This window comes from Salmo salar, chromosome ssa16, assembly GCF_905237065.1.
Source record: "Salmo salar chromosome ssa16, Ssal_v3.1, whole genome shotgun sequence".
NCBI classification, from domain to species: domain Eukaryota; kingdom Metazoa; phylum Chordata; class Actinopteri; order Salmoniformes; family Salmonidae; genus Salmo; species Salmo salar.
The window spans coordinates 68,245,823-68,265,154 of NC_059457.1; the positions used below are offsets into that span (position 1 = coordinate 68,245,823).

At 42.7% G+C, this 19,332-nt stretch overlaps 1 protein-coding gene across 7 annotated transcripts in view; it reads left to right on the plus strand.

The window, feature by feature from the left end:
* Positions 1–18,775, plus strand: part of LOC106574435 (nck-associated protein 5) — a 165,823-nt gene extending 147,048 nt beyond the window's left edge. For 5 of the 7 annotated variants that reach the window (XM_014150324.2, XM_045697632.1, XM_014150325.2 and 2 more), the window contains 6 exons: positions 60–147; positions 4,879–5,214; positions 6,955–7,079; positions 7,899–8,022; positions 8,154–8,335; positions 16,171–18,775. In XM_014150324.2, the coding sequence (XP_014005799.2) occupies positions 60–147; positions 4,879–5,214; positions 6,955–7,079; positions 7,899–8,022; positions 8,154–8,335; positions 16,171–16,494 (1,179 nt within the window). In that variant the 3' untranslated portion in view covers positions 16,495–18,775. Of the gene's footprint in view, positions 1–59; positions 148–4,742; positions 4,841–4,878; positions 5,215–6,954; positions 7,080–7,898; positions 8,023–8,153; positions 8,336–16,170 lie in introns of those variants that run through there. The other 2 variants (XM_045697633.1, XM_045697634.1) reach the window with 2 other exon arrangements.
* Positions 18,776–19,332: the final 557 nt, after the last annotated feature.

Below are 19,332 nucleotides of genomic sequence, written 5' to 3' on the forward strand. Positions count from 1 at the left end.
TATGTTGTGAGAACCCAAGTTAAGTTAAATGCACTTCATCCTTCATTTTTTCCCACCAGACCATCATTGTGACACAGAAGATCAGCTTGCAAGGAGAGAATGAGGAGGACCCCAACCCTGAGACTTCATGTCAGGACCACATGATAGGTAAGGTTTTACTGTAGCAACGGGCCTACTGTACTTTGAGCTAACGTCTGAAAACATAACATTTTAGTGCTAATAAGTAACATTAAAATACATTTTTCAACATAGACATTTTCAGTAGTCTCCAGCAATACATCTCCAACTGTTGCTCTCTGTGTAAAGTATTTCTGTAATAGATTATAGAAACGGTTTCTTATTTTAGGCTTCTGTAGTATACAGAAATAACTGTTGCCATTCATCACCTAATGGCAAATGCAAGTGGGACTTGCATGTGTACCACTTTCTCATACCAGTGAAAAACTAAGCTTAGAGCCTATACAAATTTTTCCTGTATCTTTGCAGGACTGATTTGTCTTGTCACTAGCAGAGTGAGTCTTTATTATCACGCCACTCTCCCACTGCGTTTTGAGGTCATCAACAAAATGGTTACTGTCTCCGGCGTTCAGAAATCCTTTTAGCGTTGCTAGCGCACATTATTGTTTACGTGCCTAAGACATTGGGGGTTGTCAGGGCAGCTGCTGTTCTGAGAGCTTTGGTAGCGTACAATGTGTGATAGGAAAATTATATGCAACACCCACTTACTATTTCAATGACAAGGCGATCTTTACACGCCGGGCAGTTTGTCATTCATTGGCAGGTGGAAGGCATTCTTAGGGAACGGGACTAGGACAGGGCAATCAATGTTTATTAGAGTTTTATAATGCTAGGTGCCCATTGCTCTGTTGGAATGTTTTAGACTGAGTGGCACATTAACTGCCTATCTTTTGAAGAGATGATGACTGTTGTCCTTTCATGAATGGGGTCTTCTCTCACTTAGTTTGATGTGGGCTTTGGCATTATGTGAGCAGGAGAGCAGCAAAACAGTCATGTACAACCTGTGCAAAAGGGGTTTGTGACGCCTTGACTTGAATTATAGTGGTCTTTTCTTTATATTTGAAGTTTGTCCTTATTTTCACACAGGCTTATCTCTGCTTAATTTGGTTTATTTATTTCCATGCACATAATAGGTCGGCACAGATGATATGGCTGCTGGTACGCAATATTTCACTAACTATTTTATGCTGACTATCTTTTTCTTTATTTCACTTTTATTTAACCAGGTAGGCTAGTTGAGAACAAGTTCTCATTTGCAACTGCGACCTGGCCAAGATCAAGCATAGCAATTCGACACATACAACAACACAGAGTTACACATGGAATAAACAAAACATACAGTCAATAATACAGTAGAACAAAAGAAAACAAAAAGTCTATGTACAGTGAGTGCAAATGAGGTTCTAAAGGATGGACATTAAGGACCTAGATTTGCAGGTTATTTTGGACATAATTTACATCAAACATGGAAAACCATAGGCCTACATACCATTACTTATAAAAGCTGCTCTCTTTGGCTCGAAGTCATTTTTATATGCTAGCCTCTGTATTGATGGAGTCGACCACACCAATATTGTGAGAAATTGTTTTGACATGGGAAAATGTCCAGGATGTATGAACATTTTCCTGATTCAACTAAGCCCCATATCGTGGAACAGAGCCAAAAATAAGATTGTTAATCGTTTCTGTATTCTAATTAACTGAATGGCATATTTAATTCTGCCAGCTAAGCACATCTATCCAACCTCCCCTCAGTATGAATTAAAGGTCTCATAAAGAGTCCACTTATAGGTCCTGAAGTCCAGCCTAGCATATCATATTACTCTGGGCTTTTATGGGTAGAATATGTCACACATTTGCCTGATCTCAGTTACTTATTTTCTCTGAACACAAGAAACTAGAAACAAAATTGTATTTTATTTTTTTACATAATGTGATATTGTAGCAGGGATTAAAACTAGAAACTAGAAAAGGATGCGGATGGACTCATGAGTCTGAGGTGTTGCTTTGTCATGGTTAAAATCAAATCAAATTTTATTTGTCACATGCGCCGAATACAACAGGTGTAGACTTTACGGTGAAATGCTTACTTACAAACCCTTAACCAACAATGCAGTTTTCATAAAAATGTAATATTTCTTAAATAAACTATATTAAAAAAATTCAAGAGCAACAATAAAATAACAATAAAGAGACTACATACAACGGGACCAGTACTGAGTCAATGTGCGGGGTTAGAGGTCAGTCAAGGTAATTTAGATAATATGTACATGTAGGTAGAGGTAAAGTGACTGTGCATAGATAATAGATAATAAACAGCTCAAGTTTTGACCTTGGACTGAATTTAAATGGTTTGAGGTCTCGGTCATGTGACAATAGTCATGATCTCTGGTTGTAATTCCCATGCAGTTGTGATGGTGGTTAATGTCTGGGTTTTACATGAGTCCTCATCATAACATGTCATTTGGTCTGCAGAGCTAGCTCTCTATCACCAGGAGGTTTAATATAGAAGTGATTGGGATCACAGTAAACACAATTTCAGACCCTCTCTGATACTTTTTCCTGTGATTTTAGATAGTATTAACCTAGGGTCATTAAAATCATACCCTACGAGGTCCGGAGTACTGCTAGTTTTCTGTTCTACCTGATAATTAATATGCACAAACCTGGCATCCCAGGTCTAAACCAGTCCCCGATTAGAAAGGACGATAGGTCCATGTTAGACCTTGTTATCGTGTGAGTGCAAACGGCATATTGAAAACAACTGCCAAATCAACTCCTTAGATTATTAAGCTTTGTGAGGTATGGATGTCTCCCTCTTTCTCTTTCCTTTCTCTCTTTCTCTTTTATTTCCCTTTCTCTATCTCCGTCTTTATCTTCTCTGTCTTCTTCCTTGACTATGTGAACATGAATGTGAGACATTCTGAACTGGCTTAACCTTGATGCATAATGCAGAACTCTGTAGTAATTGATCAGCTGCTGTTTTAGGGGCTTGCCACAACCGCCCCGTGATGACTCATTGCAGATTTATCTAAGCAACATAACAGGCCATCTGTCCATTGAGGTGGTTTATGACCACCTCAGCTACAACATTACTGCAGAGTAGGAGGTGCAAGAGAGGCAGAAGAAGATGCATATGCCTACAATATGACTCTAACTGTGTACTAATAGCATGATTAAGTTGACTGTGTTTACTCCCAGTCATCCAGTGGGACGTTTCTGACGCATAATTGAATTAATTATTTTTGTTGATGCACTGTTGGTTTAATTGAATGTCTGGTTGCAAATTTAGAGGGGGGCTGAAAATATTGCTTTATTAGGTTAATAATGTATTTTACAACGGCAGCGTATTGCCTCTGATAAAGAGCTTTGGTTTTAATTATGAGGGTTTGATGCAGCTGTTAGGAGAAGATGTTGTGCGAGCCCTCGGTTTATGGGTTATTGTACTAAAGCATATCCATGGATGTTATGAGGGCTACCTCTTACATGCCTTGAACCCCTTCAGGGGAAACGGTTAATATATAATGAATGAATTCATTAATTCAATCATCCATCCATTTATCCATTCATTTCTAGAAGTTTGCGTTGAACATCCAGAGACTGTATGCCAACGATGGAGGGATGTGTTAGGGCATATAGAAGAAGTGGATGTTTATGGTCTGGGCGTTATAAGACCAAGCGCCAAGGTTAAGGGCAGAGCTAGCAGAAATCAACCCAACTCTAAAAAAAATAGGTCCCATGCTTGTCCATAAAAGGCAAGAAAGAAATCAGAACTTACAGATTGTCCTATGGGGAAAGATATATTCCAAAACAACTGCTTACTCGAAAGGATCAATCATTTCCAAGGTTTTTCTATCCTCAACTAGTCTATAATGTATATAACGCTAGATTTTATATGTTCTACTTTTGCAATGCAGCAATATACTGTGCAACCTAGAATGAAAATAGAACATTGTCAAAGTTGCAGTCATATCAGCCATCTGACCTTTCCCCCACTTCTGTCTTTAAACTTAATTAATGTTAGAACTAGTTCAATCTTATCTTTGTTTTTTTTACCCAAATTGTTGCAATTAAGTAATGAGCACAGAATGATTAGCCAACATCATTCACAGTTACATGGAATTGGATCATGTCGAACAGCCATCCATCTGTCTCGCTCGGAGACGGAGGCTTTGCAAAACTGTGTATTTTAAACGCTGTCCATCTGTTGCTACAATGTCCTTAGATCACTGCGCAGTGTGGAACATATCAAGCTCGGCGAATGTGTGTAAATCAACATAATGCTGATACAGGAGGTAGGGAGAAAAAAAATCACTAATAAATTGGCACTCTAAAGTCACGCTGGGTTCCAAATGGGTGAAATTAGATTGGGAACGCAGAGAGAGCTAGGAGTTACAAGCGGCCGTTCATTTTAGATCCTTTTCAAGATTAGTCAGATACCTTTTATTAATTTTATGAAGAAGTGATACAGATTTGATCATAGAGGGCCGATAACCACTTATAGGAATAAACCTGATTAATTACACACACAACAGATCGTATCACACATATTACTGGGCAAAGTAATACGAAAAGGTCAGACCTTTTCCTGCATTACATTTCTACAGTTTCTCATAATGATTTGGCTTTGGATTGTACCCAGGTGCTCCGTACGTGAAGTAATGCTCCTGTATCTCTTGCTTTTGCCTCCATTCGTTCTCCTATACTTTTGAACCTACCCCAAGATGCCCTTTTTACCCATAACCCCTTCCGTTGCTTGTGAATCCAATCCAGTGGCTCTCCCTCCTTTTCCATTGCTCCGCCCCCCCCTCCCCCAACCCCATCATCACACGCTGCTTCTCCTGTCCCCCACCCCCCCAGGCTCCAGCTGCCAAATGAGAACCCTGGACAGCGGGATTGGCACCTTCCCCCTCCCTGACTCAGTCACCCGGATCAACGGGCGCCACATTCCTAGATCTGAGTCCAGCCCCGACCGGATGATGGCGAGCGTTCACAGTCCCACTGATCCTGACCAGGACCTCCTCTCGGCCTCTGCTGCTCATTCCCCATCCCATGTGAAAGTGCCGTCCCTGTCTGAGACCCACCCACATGCACCACCCACCAGTGCCCTGGGCCACTCCCTGTCTGACTCTACAGTTACTGGAAGAGGTTGTGGACAGGAAGCCCTGAGCCGCCTCCCCAGACCATCCAACTCAGGTAAGACTGGGGGTTCACCTCATATCAACATCCCCGTTACGTCTCCATTTTATACCCTTCTCCCAAAGCGTGCACTTTCACACTCCCCTTGATGTATTAAGAATCCATAAGTATTGGCTGGGACAATGTCCACACCATTGCTCTTATACCAGTCCAGTCCCATCATGTGAAGTGCACACTTCAGGGAGAAAAGTCGATGATCGGGACACAACCACTGTTACAGGCTCTGTGTTGTCTCTGTTTCATGCCAATGGTTTTATGTTAGGTAAACCAATGATTCACAGCTGCATATAAAAGCTAGAATGACTGAGCAGGCTCAGAGGATGTTTGGCCACTATCATGAAACCCAATTTGGTGTTAACCCATCTATAAACTGTGTATAAAATGAGAGAGGATAAAATTCAGATTCTCGCTGGCTCAATTTGATTGTGCAATGAAGGTGGCAGTGTTTTACTTCAATTCACATCATTATGAACCTTAAGTCACACTCAAGAATTCACTATACACACACTATACACCCTCTCAATCTCAACAGAGGATCCATTCTCTACTTGAAGCTATTCAGTGAAAAGGAAAACCTTGTACCTTTGTTAATCAGTCTCCTATGCATTTTGAATGCTGGACTAGATGGACAAGCCTATTGGTATTCTGAGTGATATTCTGTAGCTCTGCTTAACAAAGGGCCCTGCGTCCCCCGCCTACCTTCTCAAAACCCTCCGGATAATACGACCCACAGACCATATCCCAAGGATAAGTCGCTAATACAATTAGACACGCAAACTCAATAGCGACAATTAGCGACATAGATCATAAACCACCTTCTGCCTGTTCATTTACCGCGGCAGCACAATAGCATGACAGTGGGTGGGAGAGAGGGATCATATGGGCTGAGGGAAGTAACACTAACAATGTACTTGTATAGGGATGAGTGATCTCCGTGATCATGCCTAGGGATTTATGCAATCAGGGAATTAGTGTCTATCTGTGTGACCTTGGTACTGCAGTTAAGGTAGGCATGACCAGCAGCTGTCATTATAAGGAATAGAGAAGGAGCCTAATCTCCACCACGGATTCCCTCACAGGTAGTCAAGAAGATGAAAGGACTATTTTGTCCTCGGTGCGGCAAAAATTATTCTGCTGATGTTCCCGCGGTGCCGCCGCCAACGAGGCCCAGTTAATTATATTGTCAGGAGAAGGTAGGAAGTTGTATAGAGAAAAAAAGTGTGAAGGAAGGGGTAGGTAGTCATTAAAATTCACACTGACTCAGCTGTGACTATCATTGGATGCTTTGTCATTGGGAGTGACAGTTTGAAGCTGATAGTTCGGGGCTGCTTCAAGTCAGAGATGTAGCGATGTAGTCTCCCTAGGGAGGATGCCATTGACTATTAATAGATGAAATGCCAAACTCTCCTCACAATTAAAGAAATTGTAGCATCATGCTCATGTTGTACAGCGTGTGCTTTCACAGGTTAACAACTATATTGGCATAGCGTTAGCTATGGGTGTGTCCCAAATGGTAACCTATGGCCATGGTTAAACGTAGTGCACTATAAAGGGAATAGGGAGCCATTTGGGATGTAGCTATGAGTCTTACTGAAACTCCGGGACCTAATAGCTTTGACATTTTTACTTTTCCACCCTCTATGTACGCAATGCGTAGGCTCTCTTACTGATGTGAGTGTGTGGGTTTGGTTGTTATTTGTATATCATGATTTGTTTCTCTTCAATTTTGAATGATAGATGTGATCAGAAGGAAGCGACTGAGTCAGATAGAGTTATGCAGCACCAGCCACACAGTCACTACGGAGGCCCACGAGGAACAAGTGGAGAAGAAGAGGAACAATAAGGATCTAAACTCACCCAGTGTAAGGAACTTCCCCAGCACTATTAGGCTTATGTCAAAGGGGTGGTGTTTTGGCAGCAAATAGACTGCAATAGCATAGTAGCATATAATAGCATCAATTTCTTATGTTGCATGAAATACAGTAAATGTTGCTAGTAGTAGAGGGACGTAGTTCAATTATCCTCTGACAGAATAATAGCAGCAATGTGAGAACTGCTAAACTGAAAAATCTACAGTACTTCAAATGCCTAATGGTTGTGTTTCTGTGTAGCACGTAAGACACATTATCATCTGTAATTGTGGCTTCCATACAATCCCTATACAATTTCACATCTCCAAGAAGCATTATCATTATGAAAGAGTATCTCCGTAATCTGCTGAGGATACAGTGATATTAAAGGGATTTCTACTTCCCCAGAGTCAGATGAACTCGTGGATACCATTTTTATGTCTCTGCGTACAGTATCAATGAAGTTAGAGGTCGTTTCGCGAGCCAATGCTAACTAGCATTAGCACAATGACTGGAAGTCTATGGGTATCTGATGGCATGCTAGTAGATCTAGGGACTCATTGCCAAAATCCCAAAGTATCCATTTAAGGCAGCAATTGCTAACTAGCGTTAGCACAATGACTAGACGTCTAACAGCTAGTGTGCCATAGACGGCCAGTCATTGTGCTAATGCTAATTAGCATTTGCTTGCGAAACTACTAACTTCCTTCATACTGGATGCTGAGACATAAAAATGGTATCCACAAGTTAATCTGACTCAGGGGAAGTAGTCTTTAAAGGGATTTATCAATCTTCTCATTCTGTCCTGATGTCCCTCTCTTTCCTGAACAGGACAGAGCCCCAAGAGTGTGCACATACTCAGGCAGCAGCAGTGACACCGAGACAGAGTCTGAAGGGAACACGCTAGGCTCCACCCAAAGCACCCTTACCAACAGAGAAAAGACGAGCAAACAAGGTCAGAATCTTGTCTGCATCCCACATCCACAGACACAATATTAATGTTATTTAGATGTAGGCCTACATCATTTGATTTTAGCCAGTTTATCTTGATTGGTTGATATATTGATTGAAACATGCGCTCCACAGTCTACTACGAAGAGAAGACGATGAAGAGGAACAGTGTGGGAAAGTTCCCGTCAATCATGGACTACTATCAACATGACATGTTCTCTCACATAGAGAAAGACGACCACAGGGGGAGTTTCTCCCAATACCACTTGTTGCAGAACCAGTCATCGCTAGAGGGCAAAGCAGGAGACAGACTAAGCGTAAGTACTTCCTGTTGACCTATGACATACACTGAACAAAAATCTGAACGCAACATGCAACAATTTCAAAGGTTTTACTGGGTTACAGTTCATATAAGGAAATCAGTCAATTGAAATAAATTAATTAGCCCCTAATATATGGATTTGACATGACTGGGCAATGGCGCAGCCACGGGTTGCCCTGGGAGGGCATATGCCAGGCCCAGCCAATCAGAATGAGTTTTCCCCCACAAAAGGGCTTTATTACAGACAGAAATACTCCTCAGCACCCTCTGCCAAATTCTCTAAAACAACGTCGGAGATGGCTTATGGTAGAGAAATTAACATTCAGTTCCCTGGTAACAGCTCTGGTGGACATTCCTGCAGAGCATGCTCCCTCAAAACTTGAGACATTTGTGGCATTGTGTTGTGTGACAAAACTGCACATATTAGTGGCCTTTTATTGTCCCCAGCATAAGGTGAACCTGTGTAATTATCATGCTGTTTAATCAGCTTGGGTGGATGGATCCACCTGTTGGGTGGATGGATTATCTTGGCAAAGGAGAAATGCTCACTAACAGGGATGTAAACAAATTTGTGGGCAAAATTGGAGAGAAATAAGCTTTTCATGCGTATGGAAAATGTCTGTGATTTTCTATTTCAGCTCATGAAACATGGGACCAACAGTTTACATGTTGCATTTATATTTTTGTTCAGTATATTACCTTTGACATATCCTTTTGTAGCTCGTCAGCTAGATGATCATGGTCTGTTGATGTTGCTTTAGGAGGATATATTGTACGGACCACTTTACCTCTTTACCTTATGTAAGATCATGCATTAGCTCAAAACAAACTGTTTCCGTGGTAACTTACATTCCAACTCATGTGAAAACAAATCGCTGTGAAGCAACATTTGTCCTTTTCCAGCTTCTCCAGCTTTCTCAAAGTGCGTACCAAGTCCACAAAGCTTGATGTCTTTCACCCTCCTACACAGCTCTGTAGTTGGATTGTTCGGACGTTTTCATAAAACAAAAAAACTGAAAGTCACCTAATTGCTTTCGATCGGCTTGCCCTCTCGTGTCACGGGGTATTTGCCTACCAGTATTTAACTTCACTGAATGACAAATGAGGAGCAGTGACCATGAAATGGCCCTCACCCCCCTCGGCCCCCACTTCCCCTCAGATCAGTGCAGTAGAATAACCTAACACACACACACACAGACACACACACACGACCTGACAGAAAAATCCATAATCTGCAAAAGGATCTGACTCAACACAAGTTCAGAGAGAGAAAGAGAGCGAGAGGAAAAATACATGAACATGTTTTATGTTCTTGAACTATGGTTCTTACTGTTGTCCTATGGAGGCCTTGTACTATGAAAGAGGAGCAGTACTGAAACTCGCAGCTACTCTGCTAAAGCAAAATACAACTTTGCAGGGCTCAAAGTGTATGCCTTTTTTATTAAACTTACAACATCCTCCTTGCCAGTCTCTTTTTGGGGTCAAACATTTCTAATAGATTCAATAAGTACAGATTCATTCCATTCTGCATTGACTGAACAATTGACTGCTCAAAATTGAATGTGGAAAAAAACGAATGTCCTTGGCGTATGCTTTGACCCTGACGAAGGTTCTGCATACAGAAACATTGGTTCATCTATTCATTGAATAACTGGGGAAAAAATAGAATATGCCGCTTTTTGTCTCCTCAGCCATTAGTCTACACTTAATAAAACCATTTTGGATATGAGGCTTCCGCTCCCACTCTACAAAGACGTTTGTGCTAAAATGACCAGGATTTGACCATTTTTAATGTCAGTGTGAAATAAAGGGAAGTGTGGTTGCTGGTTGTGGACGTGGGGTTGTAACTGAGGTTTTTCTAACACGGTTTATGTGTGGTTGGCTGCTGCGGTGATGAGCTGGGGGTTTGAAAGCATGGCTCTGATTGTGACGAGATTCCCTACAGAAATGCAGCGTGTCGGACAGAGATCATGTGCATCCAACCTGCACCGAGATCACCCAAACAACGACAACAAATACACCAAAGACAGAGCAACACTATGGATTTAATCCTACCATCTTTTGCTGTCCAATAATTGGTCTTGGAAAGACCTCACAAGAAAAAGTCTGTCACGATCGTCGTAAGAACACTCAGACCAAAGCGCAGCGTGAAATCGGTTCAACATTTTATTAGAAGTGAACCGCACAAACAAAACAATAAAGAACAAACAAAACGTGACGTTCTGGAGTGCTCACAGGCAACTACACAAAAACAAAACAACGATAAACGGCTGCCTTTGATTGGGAACCATACCAGGCCAACATAGAAATAAAACAACCTAGATTACCCACCCTAGTCACACCCCGACCTAACCAACATAGAGAATAAAAGGCTCTCTATGGTCAGGGCGTGACAGTACCCCCCCCAAAGGTGCGAACTCCGGCTGCAAAACCTGACTCAATAGGGGAGGGTCCGGGTGGGCATCTAGCGTTGGTGGCGGCTCCGGTGCAGGTCGTAACCCCCGCCCAGACCCCGGATCCGGCCATGGCGCCGGGCTGAATGTCGTGCCTGGACTGTGCACCGGCGCAAAGGAGGGCTCCGGCCATGGAGCGGGACTGGACGCCGTGCCTGGAATGGGCACTGGCGCAAAGGAGGGCTCCGGACTGTGGACCGTCGCAGGAGGTTCCGGACTGTGGACCGTCGCAGGAGGTTCCGGACTGTGGACCGTCGCAGGAGGTTCCGGACTGTGGACCGTCGCAGGAGGTTCCGGACTGTGGACCGTCGCAGGAGGTTCCGGACTGTGGACCGTCGCAGGAGGTGCCGGACTGGGGACCGTTGCCGGAAGCTCTGGACGCCTAGTGCGTGGAGCCGGTACAGGTTGCACCGGACTGGTGACACGCACTTCAGGGCAAGTGCGGGGAATAGGCACAGGACATGTCGGACTGGGGAGGCGCACTGGAGGCCTGATGCGTGGGACCGGCACAGGTTGCACCGGACTGGTGAAACGCTCTTCAGGGCGAGTGCGGGGAGCAGGCACAGGACGTACTGGGCTGTGAAGGCATAGTGGAGACTTGGTGCATAGAGCTGGCACACATGGTACCGGACAAATGATACGCTCCTCAAGGCGAGTGCGGAGAGCTGGCACAGGACGTACAGGGCTGTGGAGGCGTACTGGAGACCTGGTGCGTGGAGCTGGCACAGTTTTTACCAGACTGCTAGCACGCTCCTCAGGACGAGTACGGAGAGCTGACTCAGGTGGCATCAAACAGATAACACGCTCCTTAGGGCGAATGTCGTGCATCATACACCAACACAACAACTCTCATTTCTCTCTCCTCCAATTTCTCCATCAACTCACTGACGGTCTCTGACTCTCTCCGTTCACTCTCCTCCAATTTCTCCATCAACTCACTGATGGTCTCTGACTCCTTCCGTTCACTCTCCTCCAATTTCTCCCTCTTCTCCCAGATTGGCTCTGGTTCACTCCGTTCACTCTCCTCCAATTTCTCCCTCTTCTCCCAGATTGACTCTGGTTCACTCCGTTCACTCTCCTCCAATTTTTCCCTCTTCTCCCAGATTGGCTCTGGTTCACGCCTCGGCTCCGCCGACCACCCCGTGTGCCCCCCCCCCTCGTGGCTTTCCTTGTGGCCACGAACCCCGGCGTCGTTGCTGTCCTCCCTTATCTCCTTGCGTCTGCTTCCAAGGAAGGCTTTCGTGTCCCTCCATGATTTCCTCCCATGTCCAGGATATCTTCTCCTCCTTGATCTCCTCCCAAGCCCAGGATACCTTCTCCTCCTGGGCACGCTGCTTGGTCCTGTTGAGATCTTTTACATTACATTTAAGTCATTTAGCAGACGCTCTTATCCAGAGCGACTTACAAATTGGTGCATTCACCTTATGATATCCAGTGGAACAACCACTTTACAATAGATCTTCTGTCACGATTGTCGTAAGAACGATCAGACCATAGCGCAGCGTGAAATCGGTTTGACATTTTATTCGAAGTGAACCGCACAAACAAAACAATAAAGAACAAACGAAACGTGACGTTCTGGAGTGCTCACAGGCAACTACACAAAAACAAAACAAGATCCCACAAAACACAGTGGGGAAATGGCTGCCTAAATATGATCCCCAATCAGAGACAACGATAAACGGCTGCCTCTGATTGGGAACCATACCAGGCCAACCAGGCCACCCTAGTCACACCCCGACCTAACCAACATAGAGAATAAAAGGCTCTCTATGGTCAGGGCGTGACAAAGTCAGTCAGGTAAGTTCATAATATCGTTATGGAAGATTTGTTTGGGAAGTGGGAAGTGTGTGGAAGGTGCGGACGAGGGGAGCGCGGGTGCAGTGTGAGATTGGGTGATTTAAGTGCCTTTAATAACCTTTCACAAACACTCAGGAGAGTGATGTAAAGCTCAGCAGCTCCCATCAGAGACCTCATGGCCCAGCCTGGCCCCCATTCATCATCCTGACACTGCCTGACAGCCACGCTGCCTGCCTGCCTCTCTGCCTGCCTGGCTACACCCCCTCTGCCTCCTTCAATCTCCCCCCTTTTTATATTTCTCTCTCTCTCTCTCTCTCTCTCTCTCTCTCTCTCTCTCTCTCTCTCTCTCTCTCTCTCTCTCTCTCTTTCTCTCTCTTTCTCTCTTCTCTCTCTCCCGATGGGTAATAGAGATTGCTGCAGGCCTCTCCGACAGGGGGAAAGCAGCATTAGATGCTGTGCTGGGGCCGGGCATGGCAGGGCCTAAGGAGCCAGACCAGAGCGGGCCAGGTTACACAGCAATATTCCTCATAACTATATAATATCTGTGTCACACCTTCTCTCCAGCTACTTGTAACAGCTTGTTACCTGGAGCACTAATGCAATGGGGAGAGAGAGGGATGTTTTTGGTCTTGGACATGCAATTGGAAATAGAAGTACAGACATGTAAGATGTGCTTCAGATGACAGACTTTCAAATCAAATTTTGGGCCGGAATGTTATGAGTTATTTGTAATTTTGTAAATATCAGAGGTGTATTTTTTTATACACCTGACACCAAGTGTAGAGAAAAAGTATTGTCTCTCAAGGCCCACATGCTAATATATATATATATATCAATTGTATGCCAGCTGCTACTGCCTATACGTACATACACAACAGTATACCATTAGTGGTATATGAACAATAAATATTTCAGACACACAACAATTGTCCAGAATCCCAGTCAGGGAGAAGAACAGCCATTCTCTCTTTGGACTCCTTATCGACTTACTCTTAACACCTTTAGAAAGTAAGAATGTTTCCAACGTATATATATTATTTTAGAATCCCAGGTACCCAAGACATTCCCATTGAACTGAAATACCTCAGTGTTGCTAGATGATAACCAATTAGCCGTTGACAAGCTCTTTTTCCACCTGATGTGCCCCTGAGGCGATGTTTTCCTGTGTGTTCCGTTGTAAAGGATACACTTCAACTGGCTCCTTAGGTGCCTTCGGATTGTCAAGGTCTGCACGGAGGTTGGTTTCGACCCACAAACAAGAGTGGTAATTGTGTTTCACCAAATCAAATTCAATCACAGATAAGAATCCCTCCTACTGAGATAGAGAGCTCAGTGTTGTTAGGAGAAGAACAGGACCATGATTGCTGTTCCTCACTGTCAAAGGCACTGAACGAAAGGCCACCCCAATTCCAATCACTGATCACAATCAAGTCATACACCCTCTACTTGGCTCTCATGGTCTTCCACATCCATGCACCTGTAGACTCCACTACACTGGCACATACTATACGGTTGGTTTCCCGGACCCAGATTGAGCGTAGTCTTGGACTAAAAAGCATTTTCGATGTAGCACTTTTGATTCTCCAGTAACTTTGCTAGAATGGAGATGTGTCATGGTGCAGATTTGAATCACATTAGTTTTTATCACCAACCCTTGAATTATCATTATTAGTCACTGTACCTCAAAAGTGATATTTTTCAGAAGTCTAGGGTATTTCTGATTTTTCTATGTGCTGATTTATTACATGAAGAATATCTAACCCGCGGTGCCTGTGTTTAGAATGCATTATTGTAAACTGCCAGATTGTTAGCAAAATGGTTCTGGGCTGGAGTTCCTGGGAGGAAAGCCATTTCTAAGAGGCACCTGGCAGTGAACACTTAATGATGAGGAGTTAGTGCAACCCCGAGGGCAGTCTATACCCCTGGTAATACGGTAATACCTCTGTGTACTCTCCACCCAGGAAGTGTGTGGATGGCTTGGCCCCTTCGGTAGATTGGCTGGAGGAAAATCCAGTTACCCAGAGAATTGTGTTTACCTTTACCACAGATAAAATGTAGCCAGAGAGCACAGGCTCCTTCTAACGATTCCTCAAATTATTTCAAGATTCCTCAGTGCATTTCTGCATAAATATTTCCATTAAGATATTCTAATAGTTATTGACCAAGGTTGAATTACACATCACTTTTTTTCTACTGAAGATGTGTTTTGTATTCACTGTGGTTAGATGTATGACTGTATGTGGGAAAAATGCATTATGCATGATTTCTGTGATTATGCTAGATTGGAGATGCAGAGCTTTTATATGTACTTTATATATATATATATATATATATATATATATATATATATGTATGTATCTCAATGGGGACTTCTCCTATTGTTGTGTTGCCAATTTACTTAAGGGTGGTGGAATGGCTTGGAGGCGTTTTCCATGAAAGAAGCCAATGAGTTCAGCGACCACACACGATAAAAGTGTACATGCCAAAAATATTTCTCAAAAGTACATAAACAACAGGACCTAGAGGGCTCTAGGGATTCATCCTGAAACTGCAACATTAATGCTGCAATCTGGGATTTATTTCTTTAGAAAAATGGCAGCCCCACTCTTGTTGTGGTATATTCCTCAAGAATCAAAGGATTGAAATCTCCATTGAACAGATACCCAGATACCACATTATACCTTTAAGTTAGATTCTCTGTGCATACCAAAACACCTGTCAATATGCAAAATGATACACAGCAGCGGTTTTCTCTACAGTATATTTGAGGTTAAGCCATTTGCGTTAATTTATGGCGAGACGAAGCCGGCCACCGTTTCCCTCGTTTCTTTTTTAACAACATGGACTCCTGACAAAAATATAATACGCTGTGTTAAAACAGCTACGAAGGAGAATCTCTCTCTCTCTCGCTCTCTCTCTCTCTCTCTCTCTCTCTCTCTCTCTCTCTCTCTCTCTCTCTCTCTCTCTCTCTCTCTCTCTCTCTCTCTCTCACGGCAGATTCCCCCAGACAGACTCATTGGGCCTTAAGCATGGGAGGAGAATGAACAAAGCTCTCAATAAATCAATGCGATACTCGGGAATGGCAGTCAAATTGCTTTGTAGTGTTGCATTACGCTGAAGTAGATGTACACTGAGTGTACAAAACAGTTCCATGACATAGACTGACCTCGCGAGTCAACATTGGCCAGCATCCCTGTGGAACACTTTGGACACCCTGTAGAGTCCATGCCCCGACGAATGAGGCTGTTCTGAGGGCAAAAGGGGGTGTAACTCAATATTAGGAAGGTGTTCCTAATGTTTTGTACACTCAGTGTAAAGTCAGCATGACAGCCTTGTTTTTGTTGTTTCTGGATATTCTTTGTTGAGAGACCGAGTGACAGATAGCTCCTTTCTCCATATCGTTTCATATAAGTAATCTGGGACAGCTTTGTTGTTTGAATACCAGATTGGCCCTTTTTAAAGTATGACGATAATAATGTGCTGCAGTGTGGACACAGTGTGGACTCAGTGTGGGCAGATGACAAAAACACCTCTCGTCTCATTTTCTCCTCTCTTGTTTGTCTTGTTGTTGCTGTAGAAAGGGAATCAAGTGGACATGACGACAGGCGGCTGCGGAGGAGGGGTCCAGGCCGGCTCCAGAGACGTGTCCATGGATTCCCTGAACAAGCTGAACAGCAGTGGGTTGGGGCTGTACCCGGAGACAGAGCTAAGGCCTAGTAGCGGTGACTGCTCCTGTTCCGCAGGGGAGAGAGAAGAGGACTGCTGCAGCAGGGCTGACAACGAGCCCTCGTCGTCCAGCTACTACTCCAACAAGCCCGGGGCGGAGCGTGTGGGTTCTCTCAGCGATTCGCTTTACGACAGCTTCTCCTCATGCACCAGTCAAGGCTCCAACGATGTGTAGAGTAAGAAAGTGGAGGCCGTGGGCGATTCTGTTGGAGTCCTCTGCTACTCCCACCAACCGAAGCACTTAGGTCACAAGGAAGGAAGGGATGTCATAGGTGATGTCATAAGATAAGGACGTGAACCCAGACTGTACGGTATGCATGACCTCTGAGCTGGACAATTAAACTATAGGCTACAACAGTACCACCGTTCAAGGTGTGGAAAGCAATGTTAGAAATTGTCTTCTTGCATTATATATTTTTCCCCGAAGGGGGAATATTTTTTTTGAATCATTGCACTGTAACAAATACTGTACAAAGTTTTTAAGGAATTCAACTTGAAGACACAACTAGAGTAAATACCACCAAATCCAAATCAAACCAATCAGTAATATCATCAGGAGCAACTGATGATGCCTAGTAGTGTGAAGCAATACCTAAAGAATCATAATATGTGCAAAAAAATATTACGGTTGTTGGATGTGGATAGATGGTTTTCTCACAGATCATTATTTCTCAAATGATTTCTCAAATGTTTTACTGCCACAGTGTTGTATGCCATAATGGCAGGCCGACACACCACAACTACCATCATGCAATACACTGCAACCCATACCATACAATCATAGCTCCTAAAGCCATTGGCTCAAACGTGTACGATTTCTAGACTGCTGTGGTATCTTGAAAGTTGCATGGTGAACTAAAATGTGACACACACACACACACACATTAGAACAAGAACAAATAATGTATTTTATTTTTTAAGTGTCGTGATTTATACTTTATATTAAGTGACCTAAATACATGCATATGCACATTTAATTGAACCACCAGTACTGTGGAATCTTAAAGAATAGTATCCTGCATATTGAATGTACTGGAGTCAGTATTGACTTTGAGTTGTAGTACAGATTGAGAAATACATGATCAATCATTTCTACCAGCAAGTCAAAACTGTCATACTGAACTTCAACTGCTGTGTAGTGGCTTAACGGGATACTTTGGGATATTTGGCAATGAAGCCTTTTATCTTCTTCCCAAGTCAGATGAACTCATGGATGCCATTATTATGTCTCTGCATCCAGTATGAAGGAAGTTAGAGTTAGTTGTGTGAGCTAATGCTAACTAGTGTTAGCGCAATGACTGGAAGTATATGGTATCTACTAGCATGTTTGCAGTTACCATAGACTTCCAGTCATTATGCTAACATTATTTAGCAATGTCCTTCAAACTGCCCATAGAGACATAAAAATGGTATCCACGAATTCATCTGACTCTGGGGAAGTAGAAAAAAATCCTGAATTATCCCTTTAAGCAATCACCGTGCCATCACCATTGTACTTGGGTCACTCAGTATTTAATGTAAACATAGAACTGAACTAGTGTCAGAATGGTACTTATGAATCAGAAACTTCTGTTTGCTTCAATAACATATTTGCGGAGCAAGGTCTATGCTAGTAGCTCAGGGAAAATGCAACGCGTATACCTAGTTACCTTGAATATAAGGTTACAACTCATGGAAAATACTGTCATTTTTTAAAACGGAAAACAGACATTTTTTGAAAAGTAAAGCCTTCATGAACTGCAAGATAACATAACTGTTGAAACTGTGTCTCTTGTAGCATCATAAAACACTTATTTTTTTGTATATTTTGTTTGTGTTAAAAACTGCAATTAAATTAATATCAGAATGGAGCATTGCTGACTGGTATATGCAATTTAAAACATGTAATAATTGTGTAATGTTTGCCAATCATTCAACCTATATGTCTATTGATTGAGAACGGTTCAACTTTTCTTGATCGTTTCCTCGTTTTGTGACTTCCTGTAGGGTTTGTCGATACAAAATGTTTTATTTTGTCGAATAAAAGCTACTACTGCAACCTTTTATCACTTTATCCTATAACACATTTGACACGTAGTGGGAATAAATCATCACGCCAAACGTGCGTAATTTGATTCTGGTGCTAATCAAAAACAGACTGTGTAAGTTTCATTGTTTGAACAATTTTCCATGAAACTGTTAATAATATGTAAGGAGAGTCTTGCTAAGACCATAATGTGTATTTTTCTAGCTGACGAGTATTTATATCCCACTTTTTGTACATGGAACTGTATAGTGGTGTTTAATTGTCCTACTTCACATCTCTGCTTGATTGTTCCTTTGTAAGAGAACCTGTTACCAGCAGTGTTAGTTTGGTAATTACGTGTGCAATTTTGGCTGTTACATTAGACTTTTAATGCTATATTTTATGTAATAATTTCCCAGACAAATAAAAAGAAATTATGTCCTATTTTAAATTTGGTGCAGCTTCCGTAACTGTTGGAGGTTGACGTTTGTGTGTGTGCGTGTGCGTTCAGTATCATATACTGTAGTCAAATGTAAGGTACTGTAGTCATAAGGAACAGTGAGATTTTCGCTGATCTTTGCCATTGCGCTCATAAATGTGTAACTGAAATATCGGTAAGTAGGCTAGAGCAGGGAATTGTTAATAATGGCAAGGGAAGGTTTGAGCCAAGTCCTGCCTTCAAATGCTTGCCGTAAAGCTCATGTCATAGTCTTCAACTACAAAACGTGTTAAACGTATAGCCTGTGTTCACTGAGCTTCACTCTCTTTGACAGTGCTTATAAAGCAGGGGTATTTATAACAATTAGAGTCTCTTGATGGGTAATTATGTGACTATAAATAAAAGTAATTAATTCAGCCACCCAAGAGTGACTTCCAAACATTCTCTCTCGCTCTCTCTCCCATCTCCCATCTCTCTCTCTCTCTAACTGAAACATACAAGATCCATAACAGACACAGAAGATCCATAAGATGATCTCAACAAATGTATTTAATGAATAGTAGCCTTTC